Raw genomic sequence first — 16214 nt, 5'->3', positions numbered from 1 at the left:
ATATATATATATATATATATATATATATATATATATATATATATATATAATTGTACTATGCATATTGCAGAGCAAAGAAGTTGGAATCCAGATGCAGGATGAGCTGCTAAAAGTCACCACTGAACTGCAGACAGTAAGCATTTTATATAATTATTCTGCATCTAATAATAAAAATGTAATAATAGTCATAGTGCATGTTCACCCAAAATACTGACATGTGTTTGTTTTGTTTGATGTGTGTGCTAATGAAGGCTCTGAAGACATATAACCAGTACCACACAGACTGCCTGATAGCTGAGGGGAAACTAAAGGAAGCTGAACGGTTGGAGGAGAGACACACTGGCAAGTCAGCTGACCTTGGCCCAGGCCAGTTGGGAGGGCAGAGGCGAAGCTCTGTCAAGAAGATGGAGCGTTTGATGGAGAAGGTGTGCATATTTGTGCAAAATGACAAGAAAGAAAGAACAAGCCACAGGAAGTCTTGAAGTGTGGTTTCTACATGATAAACCACTTCCTGGCTTTTTTTTTCTTTCTCTATGTGTGTTCAGGTGTATCATCATCTATAAATGAAACTTTTATGCTGTCTCTGCTGTCATGTTGTACCAGTCAAAAGTTTGGACACACTTTCCTATTGAATATAATGCGAAAACGTGTCCAAACCTTTGACTGGTAGTGTACATTAACTTTTTACCTTGTTTTTTGTTATTATGCAAATGCACAGAGGCATGGCAGAGTGCAGGAGACTCAGCTGAAGTGTACCAAGGCTCGCAATGACTACCTGCTGAATCTAGCAGCAGCAAATGCAGCCATGAACAAGTACTACCTGCAAGATGTCAGCACACTTATTGATGTAAGAAACATGAAATTTGAATTGCAAAATTTTGGGAGTATTCATGAAACTATAAAGTATTTCTTTTATTTTTTTAACTTTAAAGTGCCGCTCTGCTCATATATTTTCTTCCAAAAGCTGATGATGCAAGGAGAAATATTAAAAGTGTATTTCTCAGGAACTATATGTCAAAACAATAAATGTCATCTATCATCTACCCTTCTTGTCTCTTCTTATAATTTTACCATAATTTTCTTTGTCTTTTCTCTCATTTCCCTCTCTTCAATTCTGTTTTCTTTTTCATTCTGTCGTTCCACCCATCCTTTTCGATTTCCCTCTCTTGGCAGTGCTGTGACCTTGGTTTCCATTTGTCCTTGGAGAGAGTGATGAAGTGTTACCTGGCCAGTAGGTGGCGCATTCAGAAGACAGAAGAGACGGGCCTTAAGCAGCTGGAAGCTGCTGTGACATCCCTGGATCAGAGTGGAGACAGGGATGCGTTGTTACAGCAACACGATGCTGCTTTCTGCCTTCCATTCAGATTCAATTACCACCCACATGAAGGAGACCAGGTGAAGTTACTGTGTAGTTTTGTGATGACACAAAGATGTTACCTTTTCATTCATAGATTTAGCATCTGTTACATAAAAGACCTGTAAAGAAAAAAAAAGAAGGAAGAAAAGGTGGATGGCAGATGCTCTTTGTTTTATGTATGTTTAACTACTTTATAGACAGGAAATTTGCAAATCTGGGACAAAAGTTTGCATTCTAAAGATGTTACAGATAATCCCAAAGCAGCATCTATTGTGGGGAAAAAATAAGTTCCTTTAGAGTGGATATATTCAGGTCTTTAACCTTTTCATATGCACCAAAAATAAATAAATAAATGGACTGTACTTATTGCTGCTTATTAAAGACTGGCTGTTGTGCCAAAATAGGATCAGTTTGCTTATTTTGGTGTCCATTGGAGTGGGAGTCACCATATTATTAAAATTTTCAGTAATCATAAAACTATTTTTTTTTTTACTTGACATGTTTTACAATTTTTTATGAGTAGAAATATACAAGCTGATTCTACAGGGTTTGCATAAAAACTTGATCCTAATTAGAATTCAGGGTCCATTCAAACAAAACGCAGCAGATCAGAGCAAACAGGAGGACAAGTGGGCACCTCAGTAAACCTGTGCATTAGGCAAATCTTCTTGTCTAGTTTTTTGTTTGTTTTTACTTTGAATTAGTTTTACATGTAACTTCTAATAGATTAAATTTTGTGATCGTGTTATCTGTTTAGCTTATCACCAATTGTAGCTAGCTAATGTGGGCACATTTGTGAATGGGTTAGCTAATATATTCTAGCTCCTGTTTTATTCTGTTGAAGGCTAAAGCTCATTACTTTATTTTACTGTTAAAGTTGGTTTAGGAAGTTTACACTTCACTAACAACAGCCACAATCACAACAAGTGTATTAACCAATTAAACCTCAATAACATCATTTGGTTAGTTGCAACTTGTAGTGCCTGTTACATCTGTAACTCCATTAGCTTCAGACTGTTAATACTATATTATACACTTATAGTAATTAAATGCTCACCATATTTAAGACCCCTTTATAAAAAGTTGTGCTGCTGGAGTTAGCATTAGCCGTTTAGCTAAAGTGTAATAAAAATCTATTAGCTGCAACCAGTTTAATTTGTCCTCCTCATCAAAGGTAATAAACAGCTATGGTGTAAATTCACTTATTAAATATTTATGGTTTTTGAGGGGTAAATCTCCCATTAATAACAGTGCCTGACTGAGAGGAAAAAGCAGCTAAAAGTAGAGGGGGTTCAACAACAAGACTGTTTTTAATTGAAGGTAAAGCTCCTTGAGCACTTTATTGCTTATTTTAAATTAATTTTACAGTATAGTTCTCATTTAGAAACATATGAAATTAAACTGACACTGCTATCAAACAGCTTTCCTCTGATTTAACCTTAATTATATTTTATTGTATGACATCATGTTGTATGTTTGTATATTTCAGGTGTGTGAGGTGAGTGCGGAGAGCCAGGTGAGGTATGAACTGGAAACCAGGTTCCAGCAGCTTCAATCTCGACTGGCAGCTGTTACCTTGGAAACAGAGGAGGTCAGCTAATTGTTCATGGTGCATGTTTATATGATGATCTGTGTGTCCCTGTAGGTCAGTCAATGACTAACTTTACAAATTAACTCAATGGAAATTGCTTGATTAAAACATTTAAGAAAAAAATGAAAGACCAGAAATAACAGATCATCTTTACTTTCTTGTTCTCAGGTCAGTAAAACGCTTAAAGCCACACTTGCAGCCCTCCTGGACACAATGTGTGACAGCGAGTATAACTCCTCGCTGGACGTGTCCAGCAGCCTATCACATGAGCCCCCTGGAGGAAGTACAGTCCAAAAACTTACCCTTGCCAAGCGTCGAGCCAATCAGCAGGAGACAGAGACCTACTATCTTACAGTAAGCTGGCTAGAACTTAAATGGAATTAATATTTCAAAGGATTTCACTTTAATTAATTATTACATAGTCTTAGATGTCCTTATTATTTCATATTTCCACTTTAGAAAGTGAAGGAGTTTCTCACCAGCAGCTCTCTGGCCTCCAAGCTGCAAGCCAAACATGATCTTTTACAAGATGCCATACAGAAAGGTACACTATTAACGAGATTTGTTGTAAAAAGCTGTTTATCAACTTTGTGAAGCCTGCCACAATCCAACTTGTCTACTGATAGATTAATTGGACATTTTATTGTGAGTGCTAGTTTCGATTAGCCACTAACTTTAAGCTCACACTGTTTTTATGTTGACGATTTTGTGGCAAATATGAAAGAAACAAACATGCCTGAACTGCCCTCTCATCCTGTTTTAAAAGCCAGTTTTAACCTAAATTTGTGACTAGCCCTTGCACGCTCAGCCGGAAACTAACAGCATGAAACCTTGGTTCATCAATATTTAGTGACAGATTTTCTACAAGTTCTACATTTTTTATATTGGAAACATATTTCTAGGTATATTCTCTTTTGAAACCCTATTTATAGTTCAGCTTTAGTCTAACTACATATCCACTCATTTTATTTACATTTACAAAGTCAGTTCACCCTCATGTGACACCACCTGAGGACATCTATTCTCCCTGTGAACTGAACTTGTGCAATTTGATATGCAAAATCAACTGTGAAAAAAAAGCTGCTCATTCTTTACAGTCACACTCTAAATCAAATATTGCTGTTTCACACATTTTGTGCTTTTTTCTTTCCAGCTGAGGCCGTCGACAGTGACCCTTCCAGGTAAACAACGTGTTTACACAGCAGAGAATAGAGTGAGCGTGTCTGAGAGAGGCTTAGAGACACGGAGAGAGCACAGAGGACAAGGGGGAAGAGGAAGGGGACAGACCAAATTGAACTAAATTTAGCATTTTTAATCAGTTTACTACTTTTTTCAGATCTTCTGTCATTAACCACGTGTAAATCGGATCCTGCATTTTATTTGTTATATTTCTCAGAATGCAATGTGCTCGGTCAGTCCGTGTTCGGAAGTCCAGACCTGTTTCCCAATTCTGCCACACACTCTTCACCACAGACATACTCTCCTACATACAGGTAACACAAACAAACAAACTCTTACTTTTACTTCCCTTCTTTGTTTGCTGCACTTCGCTGCACTGCTGTTTCCCTTTAAAGGAAATCATTTTCAAAATCCTGATACTGAAGAATTTGGGGGTTGGGGGTTCTTGCAGCACATGCACACTCTTGACAGTCACCCCCTCACCCTCTGTGTACAGATAGATGCCGTCATGTGTATGGTTGTGCTTATAGCTTATTGCTGGCTTTCTCTCCTTTCAATCCACCCCCTTTTATCTCTTCCCCCCTCGCTTGTGAAAGGGATTAAAATGCACTGGCCTCTTTGCTGTCTCCTCTCGACTCCTCTACTGAGTGTGTGTGTGTGTGCTTACATGTACCTCTTCCCACTGCCTCTAAATCTTTATTCCCCTTATTGTCACTTTCCCTTCTCCTCTAATCTCTGCTTTTTCTGTGTCCCTGCTCTGCTGTGCTTTGGCTTTGTGCAGAAGAAGAAGGAGAATGTCTCGGACACAGGTACCTACAGTACCATCAACGACTGCTCATACTAAATGTCGGCACTGAAGTCGTATCCAACACATTTCTTTCTGGATAGTTTTCAGCCATCTTATGGAGGAAGTAGAGTTTAAATTCTCTCTCAACATTTTAAGAAATCTGAGAAGTTTTTTAGATGCTTAATTACAGATTAAATTTTAGAGTTACTGATTTGTGTTGGTATTAGGACTTTTCTAATTGAGTAATGGATCAGTATTGATTTCAACCCTTTGCTTGATTTACCCTTAAAACTCCAAGTCATTTTTTCATATTTTGCAGGCATGTAGAATCTCAGCCCTTAAGCACAGTCATCATACAGACATAAGGTTTTCAGGACAGCTGCAGTTGTCAGATTAAAAAGCTAAAATACTATAAAATTAATATGTATCAATAGATACTGGACCAACAGGGCCAACTGAAACAACATAACAGAATTTATTACTAACAGAACTTTGTAAAAATAACACACAGATCAATAGTGACCATGTCTTTTCTCATCTGTATGTCATTTTTTCAAGTCTTGGCTTTCAAGGAGAAAAAATACTGGCATTGAAACAAACATACAACAGAAACTATTTACATATTTATACTTTTTCTTCCAGGAGTTTTTATTTGCACTATTTACAGTTATTTATGGTACTTTTTACCCATTTCCTCACAACACCAGCTAGTTCAGATAGTTTTTGGCACTACTGTGCATCAAAAACTACTTCAGACATATAACTTTCCAGTCACTTGTTGAACTTTGGCTGCAGCTAATTGGATAATACTGTCAATTTAAGCTGTTGTATTGGTGGAAAGTTTGACATAAAGTGGCTACATCAGAATCTCCCGATCAAAATAGAGGTCTCTTAGCAACATAATAGTGATAACAATCTTATAAACAATCACGTTTTCATGGGTCACTCATTGTGGATTTACCATATAGCTTTTGAATAAACCCTACATTTTGTGGCTCCTCCCACGGGATAATAATACCTGGAAAACATCCATAGCTCAATCCCAATTTACCCCACATACACTATCCTGAGAAATTATTGACAATATAAACAATAGCGCTCAGAGGTGCTGGGGATCTAGCAGAGTTTTAAGGATTAAACAAGCAGAGTGCTGTTCTAGTTTTGGAGTTAACATCTAAGAACCCAAAAAGCTAGATAGACACAGCGGGTACTAAAGTCCATGGTCTCTCCACTGGTGTGTTTTTGGACCAGACACCGAGTTCTAAGCCGCTCCCGGCAGCAGCTACTTGCATGTCAAACACCGTGCATGGCAGATGTGTGTGAATCATTGAGTAAGAAACACAATGTGAACTAGAAAAGATTAGAAGGTACTAGATAATTATTATACATTAGGCATAACTACCTCGCATTATTTAATTTCTGGGACGGTTTTAAAAATATTAGCGTGTGTTGGGTTGAAACAAACATGACACTTGTCATTAATATGTAAAATGGTCGACAAAATAAGTGAGAAGTCCTCTTACAAACTAAAGTCTGCCTTCTCTTATAGCTAAAGACATTTTATCCACATGTCATGAAAACAAAGATCCAGTCTAGAGGCCACATGCATCTGTTATATAGTCTGTTCATGGCCGCTGCTGAATCCAGACCACTGTGCTTAAGAGAGGTGGATCAGACTGTGATTAATGCCATCAGTTGTGCTTTTAATGGATCTTTTTTCATATAGGAGATAAAAATAAATAAATAAATAAAAAACTTATGAATGAGACAATTTTGTAGAATCCTTGTATTGAGAATATGTAACAGAAGTATATCTACCACTACTTACTTTACTTCCTGGTTGGGCAGAGATGTGGGTGGTTTTGTTGCCTGCTGTTTTAGTGTTAAGAGTTTAAGTAAAATGCTTTATTTTCTTATAACTGATTTGTCTGGGCTTCAGTAGCTAGAGCCACAATCTTCTGGCAAATATTTGGACCCATGATAGCATGCAAGATCTGAACATAACATACATGTTCATCATTAGACTTCAAAACTCTTTAATAAACATCTACAGTATCTTATCGCAAGGTGACAGCTTGAAATATATGTATATATGTTTACATTTGGCTTTAAAATATGTCCTCACATGAATCATTAGTGACTAACACTACATTACACAATCAGCTGCCAACTGAGCAGTAAACAGGATGTGAAAAGGTCTTCTGATCTTTGTGTAAAGTCACAAACAAATTCAGTGACATTAATTATATTATCATGAAAACAATAGCACGGTTCTGATTCACTTTACTTGCATATATTGTGTATTTCTGTTTATTAAATTCTGTTATGTAACAAATGTGATAACCGAGCAGAGCATGAAATATTGATTTGTAATGCTGCAGAGTCCAGTATCAGCACACCTCTGCTGACTGAAGATACACAAACTGAAGCTTTTAAACCAGTCTCTTAAGAAAAGACTGAAAACATATGCTCACAATAGATAGCTTTACTGCCTGTGATACATCCATGGGTAATGCACAGTGACACATTCTGCCCTCACTCCAACGCTTCAGGTTAAAATTTGTTTTGTTGCATTAAAACTCCCGCTTTGAGGAGCTCCATATGCACAGTCTAATTCTAAATGTTTGGGGAAAGGCCCATTGAAAGGCAACTTTCAATGTGCAAGATGGATTTGGAGCTTTTGGGGCTGCACTTACAGCTGCTTTGTTTACTGTCAGTGCAGAAATAAAGAAAACGATGAGCAGGAGGTTTTTTGTGAGTTGTCGCAGCAGTATTTTGCATAATGCATGTCCAGTATCATCTTTGTCACATTTATCTGACTCTGGATCTGTACTTTCCCTCTGTCCATTTTTCTTCTCAGAGCTCTGGACAGCAGATTCCTGTGGTGGTTGAAAGCTGCATCCGCTTCATAAACCTCCACGGTGAGTCAGTTTTTTGCAATATAGCAGGAAAAAAATGTGGTGAGAGCTTTGGATGCTGGGGCCTGAGTAGGTGGAAATGCTTATTTCTGTATGCTTGTGCAAAAGTGTGTCTATGTGTCAGGCGTCACTGAATATGTGGCTGACACAATATGTTTCAGGCCTCCACCATGAAGGAATTTTCAGAGTTCCTGGCTCACAGCGGGAAGTAAATCTCATCAGAGATGCATTTGAAAGAGGTGAGAGTTCACATCATCCTACAACATATTAAACCAAACTCTTACATGTCTTCAGGAGAATCTTGAAAAATCTTACAAATTCAGAAATCGCTCCCCCTGGAATTTGTTTTTATTACTTTATCAGTCCAGTGATTGTGATTACAGGGTCAGTGAAAGGAACACATTCTTGTGTCCGCACGACTGAATGGTCATGAAACTTTTCCAGTTGAAGCTTTAAGATAGAAGGCGAATTACCTTCAAGAATTCAAGTAAATGTTTTATTAGATCTACACTGGCGAACTCCACTTCCACCTACTGCAGGATAAAACCACTATTTCTAATGGATGGATGTATTACTTTTCCCAGTGTAATGCAGTAAATGCTTTCCTTTTTTGTTTTCTATAAAAAAATGGACTCTGACTCCAGCTTTCAGCCTCCTTTTAGTTCTGTTTTCTGCAGACAGAACATTGCGTCATCAAGAGTAAAAATTTCAGCAGAGCTGCTGCATTTAACTGAGTGCTTTTGCACAAAGAAGCCTCACAAGTGTTTTTAAGCACTGATCACTCATCTCATGCTTCTGTCTGAACTCTCTGCAGGAGAAGATCCTCTGTCAGACAGTGAGTGTGACCTGGACTCTGTGGCCGGTGTACTGAAGCTGTACTTCAGGGGTCTTGAGCCTCCTCTTTTCCCTTATGACAGCTACTCTAAGCTGCTGGAGTGTGTCCGTAAGACGCCTTTATGTAACCTCTATGTTTCTCTGTGTGTGTTTCTCTTTTCAGATCAGATGTTTTCACTTGGGCTTTTTGGTCTGTTTTCACTTAGTTGGTTTTTTCTGTTACAGTTTGGTTTCTAGATACTTTTTCAGGCTCAGTTGAGCTTTGTTCCCTTTTTACTTTTACAGTACCGAGAAGTGTTTTTGTGACATACAGTACTGTGAAGAGGTCTGCTGCTACTTCATCCCTTTTAAATTCCCTTCCAAGAATTATTAAAGTATTCTTGAGCAGTAGAACTCCAGACTTTCTGAGGTTATTAAAATTTTGTGGTCATTGCTGCTTTTTTGCTCATTTCCATTCCAGTTCTTATAACTATCTATTTTAGAGGAATATGCTTGAAATTCAAACATAAAAAATAGTTAGCATAACTCAATGAATGAACATGTTTTTGTTTACATATGACAGTCATCTTAGCAAATGAACTATTTCAAACTGTTTGCTGTTTTGAGGCTGTTTGGTGTTTGGAATGGATAACATAACATCTTTACATCTTTACATGTTGCCTTTTTCCCCTTCCTGCCATGTTCAGAAATTGAGGAGGAGACAGAGAAAGCTGCCCAGATTAAAGCAGTTGTTTCCACCTTCCCACGGCCTCTCCTCATCGTGATGCGTTACCTCTTTGCTTTCCTCAATCAGTAAGCTGCAACAAAATCTAGTTTGGGATGCTCTTTCATTTCAAATATCTGCTGTTATTATTAAAATATACACATACACCAAAAGTAGCAAGTCACTATGTGTGTGTTTTTGTTTTTCCCCCCCCCCCAGTGTGTCTCAGTACAGTGACGAGAACATGATGCAGCCCTACAACCTGGCCGTTTGCTTCGGTCCGAGCCTCCTGAGGGGGATGGATTCTGATGATGCTGTTGCTAGGCAACCACAGGTTAACGACCTTGTCAAAACCATGATCCTCCAACATGACATCATCTTCCCCAGCCAATCAGAGCTGCCAGGCCCTGTTTACGAGAAGCACATGACTCTGGAGCAGGAGTACTGGTGAGAGATGAGCAATTAATATGAATTTTGGATTGGCCCCTAATATCATGGAGGCCCTGAGAGTTCCACGTACTGGATCTTTAGAGGAGACATGAAAAATGCAGGAAAATTAAGCAAACATTGTCACCAGTTTTTTTTTTTTTTTATCTGTTTTTTGTTGTTGTTCTCTTTCTTTTTTATGAGAAATCATATGCAGGCTCAACAGTTCAGGCATTAGTCCAAAAACAGTGAAAAATGAACATGACAGAGCAGAACAAAATCTAAAAAAAAAAGTGTGAGAATGTGATATGATGAGGGAGCAAATGAAACCAGGTATCACATGACACAGATGTGGTGAGAAACAAAGGTTAATTGAATACACTAAGAAGTAGCTTAAAATAAAACAAGAAGTGCAGCTAAAAACTAAGATCCATTTTTAATGCCAGCTTATTCCACTGCAGAACTACGGCCTGCTGGAGCTTATCCCAGCAGAGAGAGGCAGGTCCACCTTGGACAAGTCGCCAGTCCATTGCAGCACAGCCAAACTTCCAGTCCAGAACAGGCTGCTCGTCTTCATAACATTGTCTTTTCGCTGAAATTGTATTTCTCTTCTAAGATGACTTGAAGTTAATGAATAATTGGTGGCCATCTTCTTAAAGGGGCAACAAGTGAAATTGTTTCAACACAAGGCTTGCTGATGTGCTTGATGTAGACCAAAATAAAGTGTGATGAGCCTCACTTCCCTCTAACTCTTCCCCCTACCCTCCACTCACTTTGTCCGCAAACAAAAGTGCAAACACACGAAGCAAAACAATATTACTATTTTGTAAAACATGTCGAAGTAAAATAGCTAACTTCAAGTCAAACTGTAGCCTCTTTAGTTCTCGCAGTGCTCTTCTGTTTGGGAACACCAGGCCAATATTAGTCCGGGTTATGTCCCTTTCTTTGTTAACTCCATTAACCAAAAACATAGGTTTTTTTTAGAGGTAATGTCCTGATCTGCAGGTGAACTTTTCGTTCAGTTCTTTGCTTCACTTCAAAAATATGCTCTGCCATTGCTCGCTTGCTCCAGCCTTTTAAAGGCAGGGAGCATCGAGCTCTGAGAGGAGAGAAGAGGCAGCGATTCACATGAGCATACGTGAATGCGTGGCCGGACCGGCTGGTAAACACGGGGCTGGATATCAACACAGAGAGACGGGGTGTGACATCATGCACCAGATGAAATTACAGCTCTAGTTCTTCACATAGCGATTTTATTATTTCCTCACTCTAGAAATGATGAATTTCCACTTATTGCCCTTTTTTAATTGAGAGTTTTGTTCTTCATGTTAGTTTTAAAGTCAGTCTCTAATATCTAAATAGAAACGGGCAGCTTCTCGCTCAGCCCTTTTTTGATGGTTCATCATCTTGAAACAGAATTTTATGCTAAGCCAAAGGCAGTTGATTGATAAATAACCCAAACTTTCAACCCAATAGAGTAACTTGCCAAAATCAGCAATTTGGAATTAAACACTATCAAATTCTGTTCTCTGATTTATTTATTAATGCTTTAATTTTATTTATTTATTTATTTTATTTTTTTTTTTTTTTTTTACATTTATCAGAATCTGAGGCTTCTCTGCAGTTGATGGGTTTCACCCCAGAATTAAGTTTTATATGTGACATTACATAAGTGGATCATCAAAGGAAAAGCTGCAGCATTTGAGTTCCAGCTTGCGTGTCAAACAGTAGAGTAACTATGCATGACCTTCTACTTTAATTTTTCTGCTTATGTGCAGTGAACCAATCACAGAGGAGGGAGATGGAGAGACCGAGCATCTCCCCAGTGAGGATGGTCAGTGCATACACAAACATTAAACATACTGTTGGCAATGCATCATCTACCCTATTTTACGCATATGTAACATAAGCCATTTTTTGGCAATCATTTCAAATCATGATTCATGCAGGAATTATAAGGATTTTTGGTGAACTTTCTTTAAAAAAAATGTATGTACAGAGTGGGAGGCAGTGGCAATGTTCGACTACGTGGCCAGATCTCCAGCAGAGCTTTCCTTCAAGCAAGGAGAGCCTCTCATTCTTCACAGCAAAGCCTCCTGTGACTGGTGGAGAGGAGAAGTGGGAGGGGTTAAAGGTCTCATCCCTCACAAGTACATCAGCGTGCTGGAGGGGTGAGTAAAATTGTTATATGTGAAATTTCTATATTTCTTTATGTCAGAACCATTCTGGTAAGATTTATTACTTCATTTTTCCAGTCTTATTACAGAAAACAAGAATAACCCTAATTTTCTTTTTAAAACAATAGATCTTTTAATAAACACAAGTTTTAATAAGTCTTCCATATCTGCATCTGATGCTGCATGTGAGGACTTTGCATGCCACTTCAGAAGTAAAATCAATGGCATTAGATACAGCCTTTCATCTTAACAACATTTTGATTTAAACAGACCTGAAGCTTTGCTTTTACCTGAGGAAACACTGGAGAGTTTTGTCCTGGTTGATGCAAAGATGCTTGGTCGAGTTTTCTCCCAACTTAACACAATAATTTGCCTTTTAGACCCAATTCCCACATCACTTTTAAAAACATTTTATGGTAGATTATTCTCTTCAGGCGGGTGTCTTCCCTGACGCCTTTAAAACGGCAATGGTGAGGCCCCTTCTGAAGAAGAGTAATTTAGAGCTAGACATTCTTGATAACTACCAACCTGTACCCAACTTACCTTTTTTAAGTAAAATTATTGAAAAACTTGTCTTTATGCAATTATATGAGTTTTTGCATAAACATAATATTTTAGTAAAATATCAATCTGGTTTTAGGACAAACCACAGTACAGAGACGGCCCTTTTAAAAATTGTTAATGATCTTAGATCTAACTTAGACTCACAGAAACTTTCTGTCCTGGTTCTACTGGATCTTAGTGCCCCCTTTGATACAGTTGATCACTAGATTTTACTAGACAGACTTAGAAGTCTGGTGGGCCTCTCAGGTACTGTTCTTATGGTTTTACTCCTGCCTCACAGGTTGAAAAATCTTTGTAAGTATGGATACATGCTCCTCAAAAATCCATGAAGTCAAGTGTGGGGTTCCCCAGGGATCAATTTTAGGCCCAATACTTTTTAATTTGTACATGTTACCTCTTGGGGATGTCATCAGGAGACAAGGCATTGATTTTCACAGCTATGCTGATAACACACAGCTTTACATCGCCGTGTCTCCTGATGACGCGGAACCAGTCAATGTCCTTTTAAACTGTCTTTTAGATATAAAGTCATGGATGGCAGAAAACTTCTTACAGCTCAATCAGGACAAAACTGAGGTTTTAATTATCGGTCCTGAAGACAAGAAAGAGATAATTTAATTTAATATTTGTTGGCATAAGTACCAGATAAGTGTCCGTTTCCAGGCTGCCTAAGGCCAGTTGAACAAAGCACCTTAAATTTTCTCCTTTACTGTGACAGTTAACCTCTTCTAAACTGATAAAACCCACTTTTTTCACAGAATTTCCTAGACGTTTTCTTTATTTGAGAAACATTGTTAAGGCATTTACTAAGAGTTATGGTTTCCATGGAGGCTGATTATTTCTTTCTTTTAATGAATTGTTAATCATTTTGTGTGAGTGCTAGAATTTTTATGTCTGGGCTGTCAATCAACTCCACTGCAGTTTTCAACAGACAGAATGACTAAAACATGGTGAATGATGTAGCAGAACACTAAGATCAGCAATTGAGTGGAAAGACCTCAGAGCAGAAACCTATAGCAATCTTCTAGTGGATGACAAAGAGCAGTAGAAAATTCCAGTCAGATGAAACAAATTTGTCTTTGATTTGATATTTAAATGTTAATTTAATATTTAATATTTTGAGGACATCATAAGTTTTGCTAAAGCAGTATTTTTGACAGATAACTGGAAATGTGTGGTTTTTTTGTCCAGTATCTTCAGAAATTTAAGCCATTTTGTTTAGTTCATGTCATTTTACCCCCTCCCACGATTCCTTTTTTTTTTTTTTTTTTTATTTCCTTATTAAATTTATACAGGTCAGGTTGATAGTAAAATTATTAGTTAATATGTATCTCTCTTTGCTTCTTCTCCATAAGGCCTGAACGAGGGAAAAGAGATGAAGGAGGAGGAGGGGGCAGCACTGGAAACCTAACAGCAGAAGATCCGCATATGGAGAACACAACTCGGTACACACAGGGATATATACACACACACTCAGATTCCCTTTAGAGCTTATGATCACACACAAATGAACACACAGACTATGCATGTACTCACAGAGACACTCATACCACAATATCATATATGGATGTGAATACACACATATGTAATAATACACATTATTACAAACTCACAAGCAGTAATGGACACAATACAAGTCACAAGGTTTCTGTGTGTCTTGACAGGATGCGGGTGAACAGTGATAGTGCTTCGTTGCCGGGGAGACAGAGAGGAAGTGAGGGCAGCCCAAGCCGAAAGCCACAAACTTCCCCTGCCACACGACATCTACCAGTGTAAGCTTCACACACCTCTCACACAAAGCAAACTGAATGCATAGATCAAATGCTCAGAGAGATATAGCCTTGAGATACAACAGACTCAGTTAATTACACATATATTCAATATTTAGGTAACAGACAAAACGACCTACAGCATAAGCAAGATCGTTCAACCTTCACATGCATATTTTCAATAGTGATTTGGAACAATTTTACAACCTGAATGCTCAACTCACTGGTATAAGCCTGCTCAACCAGTGAAAAAGAGACAGTAGCATTAAACCAGTTTACAAGGTTTAAAGTAAAAATAATTAAGTGTTTAACCATTCAAATTTGTGCAAATGAAAAAAAAGAAGGAAAGTAGGAACCACAACCATAAAAAGGGTCAGTGGGTGTCACCAACACAATGAAAAAGCAAAATGGATACTTTCACTAAGCTAAAATAGGTCACCTCACTACAAAGAAATAACAAAACCAAACTGAGCCCTTTACAAATTTAAATACAAAAGTTAACCCCACAATCCTGAAATCTGTAACAGAATAGAACCTAATGGAAAAGTCTCTTCACTTCCAACTCTTAAGAGTAAAACCTGACCCCATAACAGTGAAAGTTTCTGCCCAAACGTCAACCTGGTAAACAAATAAGCTTTGCACACAGTTATAATGCAGTTTTTAAAAGTTGTTCGCCAATGAATGATCAGGCTTTTTGTTTTTTTGTTTTTTTCTTTTGTTGTTGTTTGTTTTTTTCTTGAAGATAAGCCACTAACTTATATCCATTAGCACTGTGAGTCCTTTTACACAGAATAGTCATATTCTCAAATAACAGGTGAGTTAAACTTATAAAAGAGACAAAGCTGAGGCAGACTGAACTAATCATGCCAAAGCCCAGGAACATGAAGACAGCTGGGGAACTGGAATGAAACCAGTCTACAGACTGAAATATTGCACTATGTACATGAAGACAGAGGTTTGGGAGTCATAACAGTTAATTAGGTAATAAGTGAGTCTTTTGACTTTGACTTTTGGGATGGATTTATCAAAGTCGTTGTTATTTAAAGTTTGAGCCAACACTATTAGTGGTTTCAAAAGAGATTTAAGATTCATGGGGTAATCTTATAAATTTGCCTGAACTTTATTAGCTATTATTAACTATATACAAATACCAGGTTACTCTAAGCCCCAGCTATGCAGCAGTGTTTGAAATCTATATATTATCATTGGGCATGAGTCTGTATGAAAATAACTGGTTGCTTGGAAAGACAAAGGCAAGAAAAGAAAATCACTGGACTCTTTACTTCTGCTCGGCACTCTCATGTCAGCATGTTTAGATTCTTTCTCTCACACACTGAAATCTGTCTGTGTTGGGTCATCTACGCCACTGCCCTTCAGTTATGCATTCAGCAAGAATCATCCAAAACTTACCTGCTGACAAATTTAGCCATTAGCTCTTGACCATTAACAACTAAGGAGGAAGAAAAGACCTGGCAGATATATCTTAATGATAACAAAGCATCAAAGTCCACCTTTTTGACAGAAATTTGGACATTTGATATGATCTTTTCTGATTTGAATTTGTTAAAATAAAATATTAAGCATAGTCAAGATCAGCTGTCCTCCGTTATGTTTTGTTATATCAGGTCACTTTTTATCTTTGTTCCAGGTCTCAGGAGCGAAGACACACTTTGGACACAGTAAGACAGGGCAGCAGACTTACAGACAAACCTCCATTTATTCAGACTGAAAGAACACAAATTGATAAGGTTTGTGAGGCTTTTCATTCCTACGTATAATTGTGTATATTATGCTCCTGTATAAGTATGTATTAATTAATAACTGAAATGTGTTGCTCCTTTGAGAATGTTCCTTCGCACATGCAAAGACAAAATCAGCTTGTAGAGTAACCGTTGCATCTGATTAGCTA

The 16214-nt window shown here is 37.8% G+C and overlaps 1 protein-coding gene across 2 annotated transcripts in view; it reads left to right on the top strand.

Annotated features, from left to right (window-relative positions):
• The window catches only part of arhgap4b (Rho GTPase activating protein 4b), a 34703-nt gene that overhangs the window by 15761 nt on the left and 2728 nt on the right, over positions 1-16214 (top strand). Inside the window, exons 5-23 of one of the 2 annotated variants that reach the window (XM_042003114.1) lie at positions 71-133; positions 252-425; positions 719-847; positions 1174-1395; positions 2847-2948; positions 3117-3302; positions 3408-3492; positions 4102-4129; positions 4909-4936; positions 7775-7835; positions 7994-8071; positions 8647-8775; positions 9353-9458; positions 9589-9816; positions 11574-11629; positions 11795-11966; positions 13892-13981; positions 14201-14308; positions 15954-16053. In XM_042003114.1, the coding sequence (XP_041859048.1) occupies positions 71-133; positions 252-425; positions 719-847; positions 1174-1395; positions 2847-2948; positions 3117-3302; positions 3408-3492; positions 4102-4129; positions 4909-4936; positions 7775-7835; positions 7994-8071; positions 8647-8775; positions 9353-9458; positions 9589-9816; positions 11574-11629; positions 11795-11966; positions 13892-13981; positions 14201-14308; positions 15954-16053 (2145 nt within the window). Of the gene's footprint in view, positions 1-70; positions 134-251; positions 426-718; positions 848-1173; positions 1396-2846; positions 2949-3116; positions 3303-3407; positions 3493-4101; positions 4130-4344; positions 4442-4908; positions 4937-7774; positions 7836-7993; positions 8072-8646; positions 8776-9352; positions 9459-9588; positions 9817-11573; positions 11630-11794; positions 11967-13891; positions 13982-14200; positions 14309-15953; positions 16054-16214 lie in introns of both variants that reach the window. The other variant, XM_042003113.1, reaches the window with a different exon arrangement.

Source organism: Melanotaenia boesemani, chromosome 13 (assembly GCF_017639745.1).
Source record: "Melanotaenia boesemani isolate fMelBoe1 chromosome 13, fMelBoe1.pri, whole genome shotgun sequence".
NCBI lineage: Eukaryota > Metazoa > Chordata > Actinopteri > Atheriniformes > Melanotaeniidae > Melanotaenia > Melanotaenia boesemani.
The sequence above is the reverse complement of the archived record's forward strand: the minus strand, read 5'-3'. Positions and strand labels throughout refer to the sequence as shown.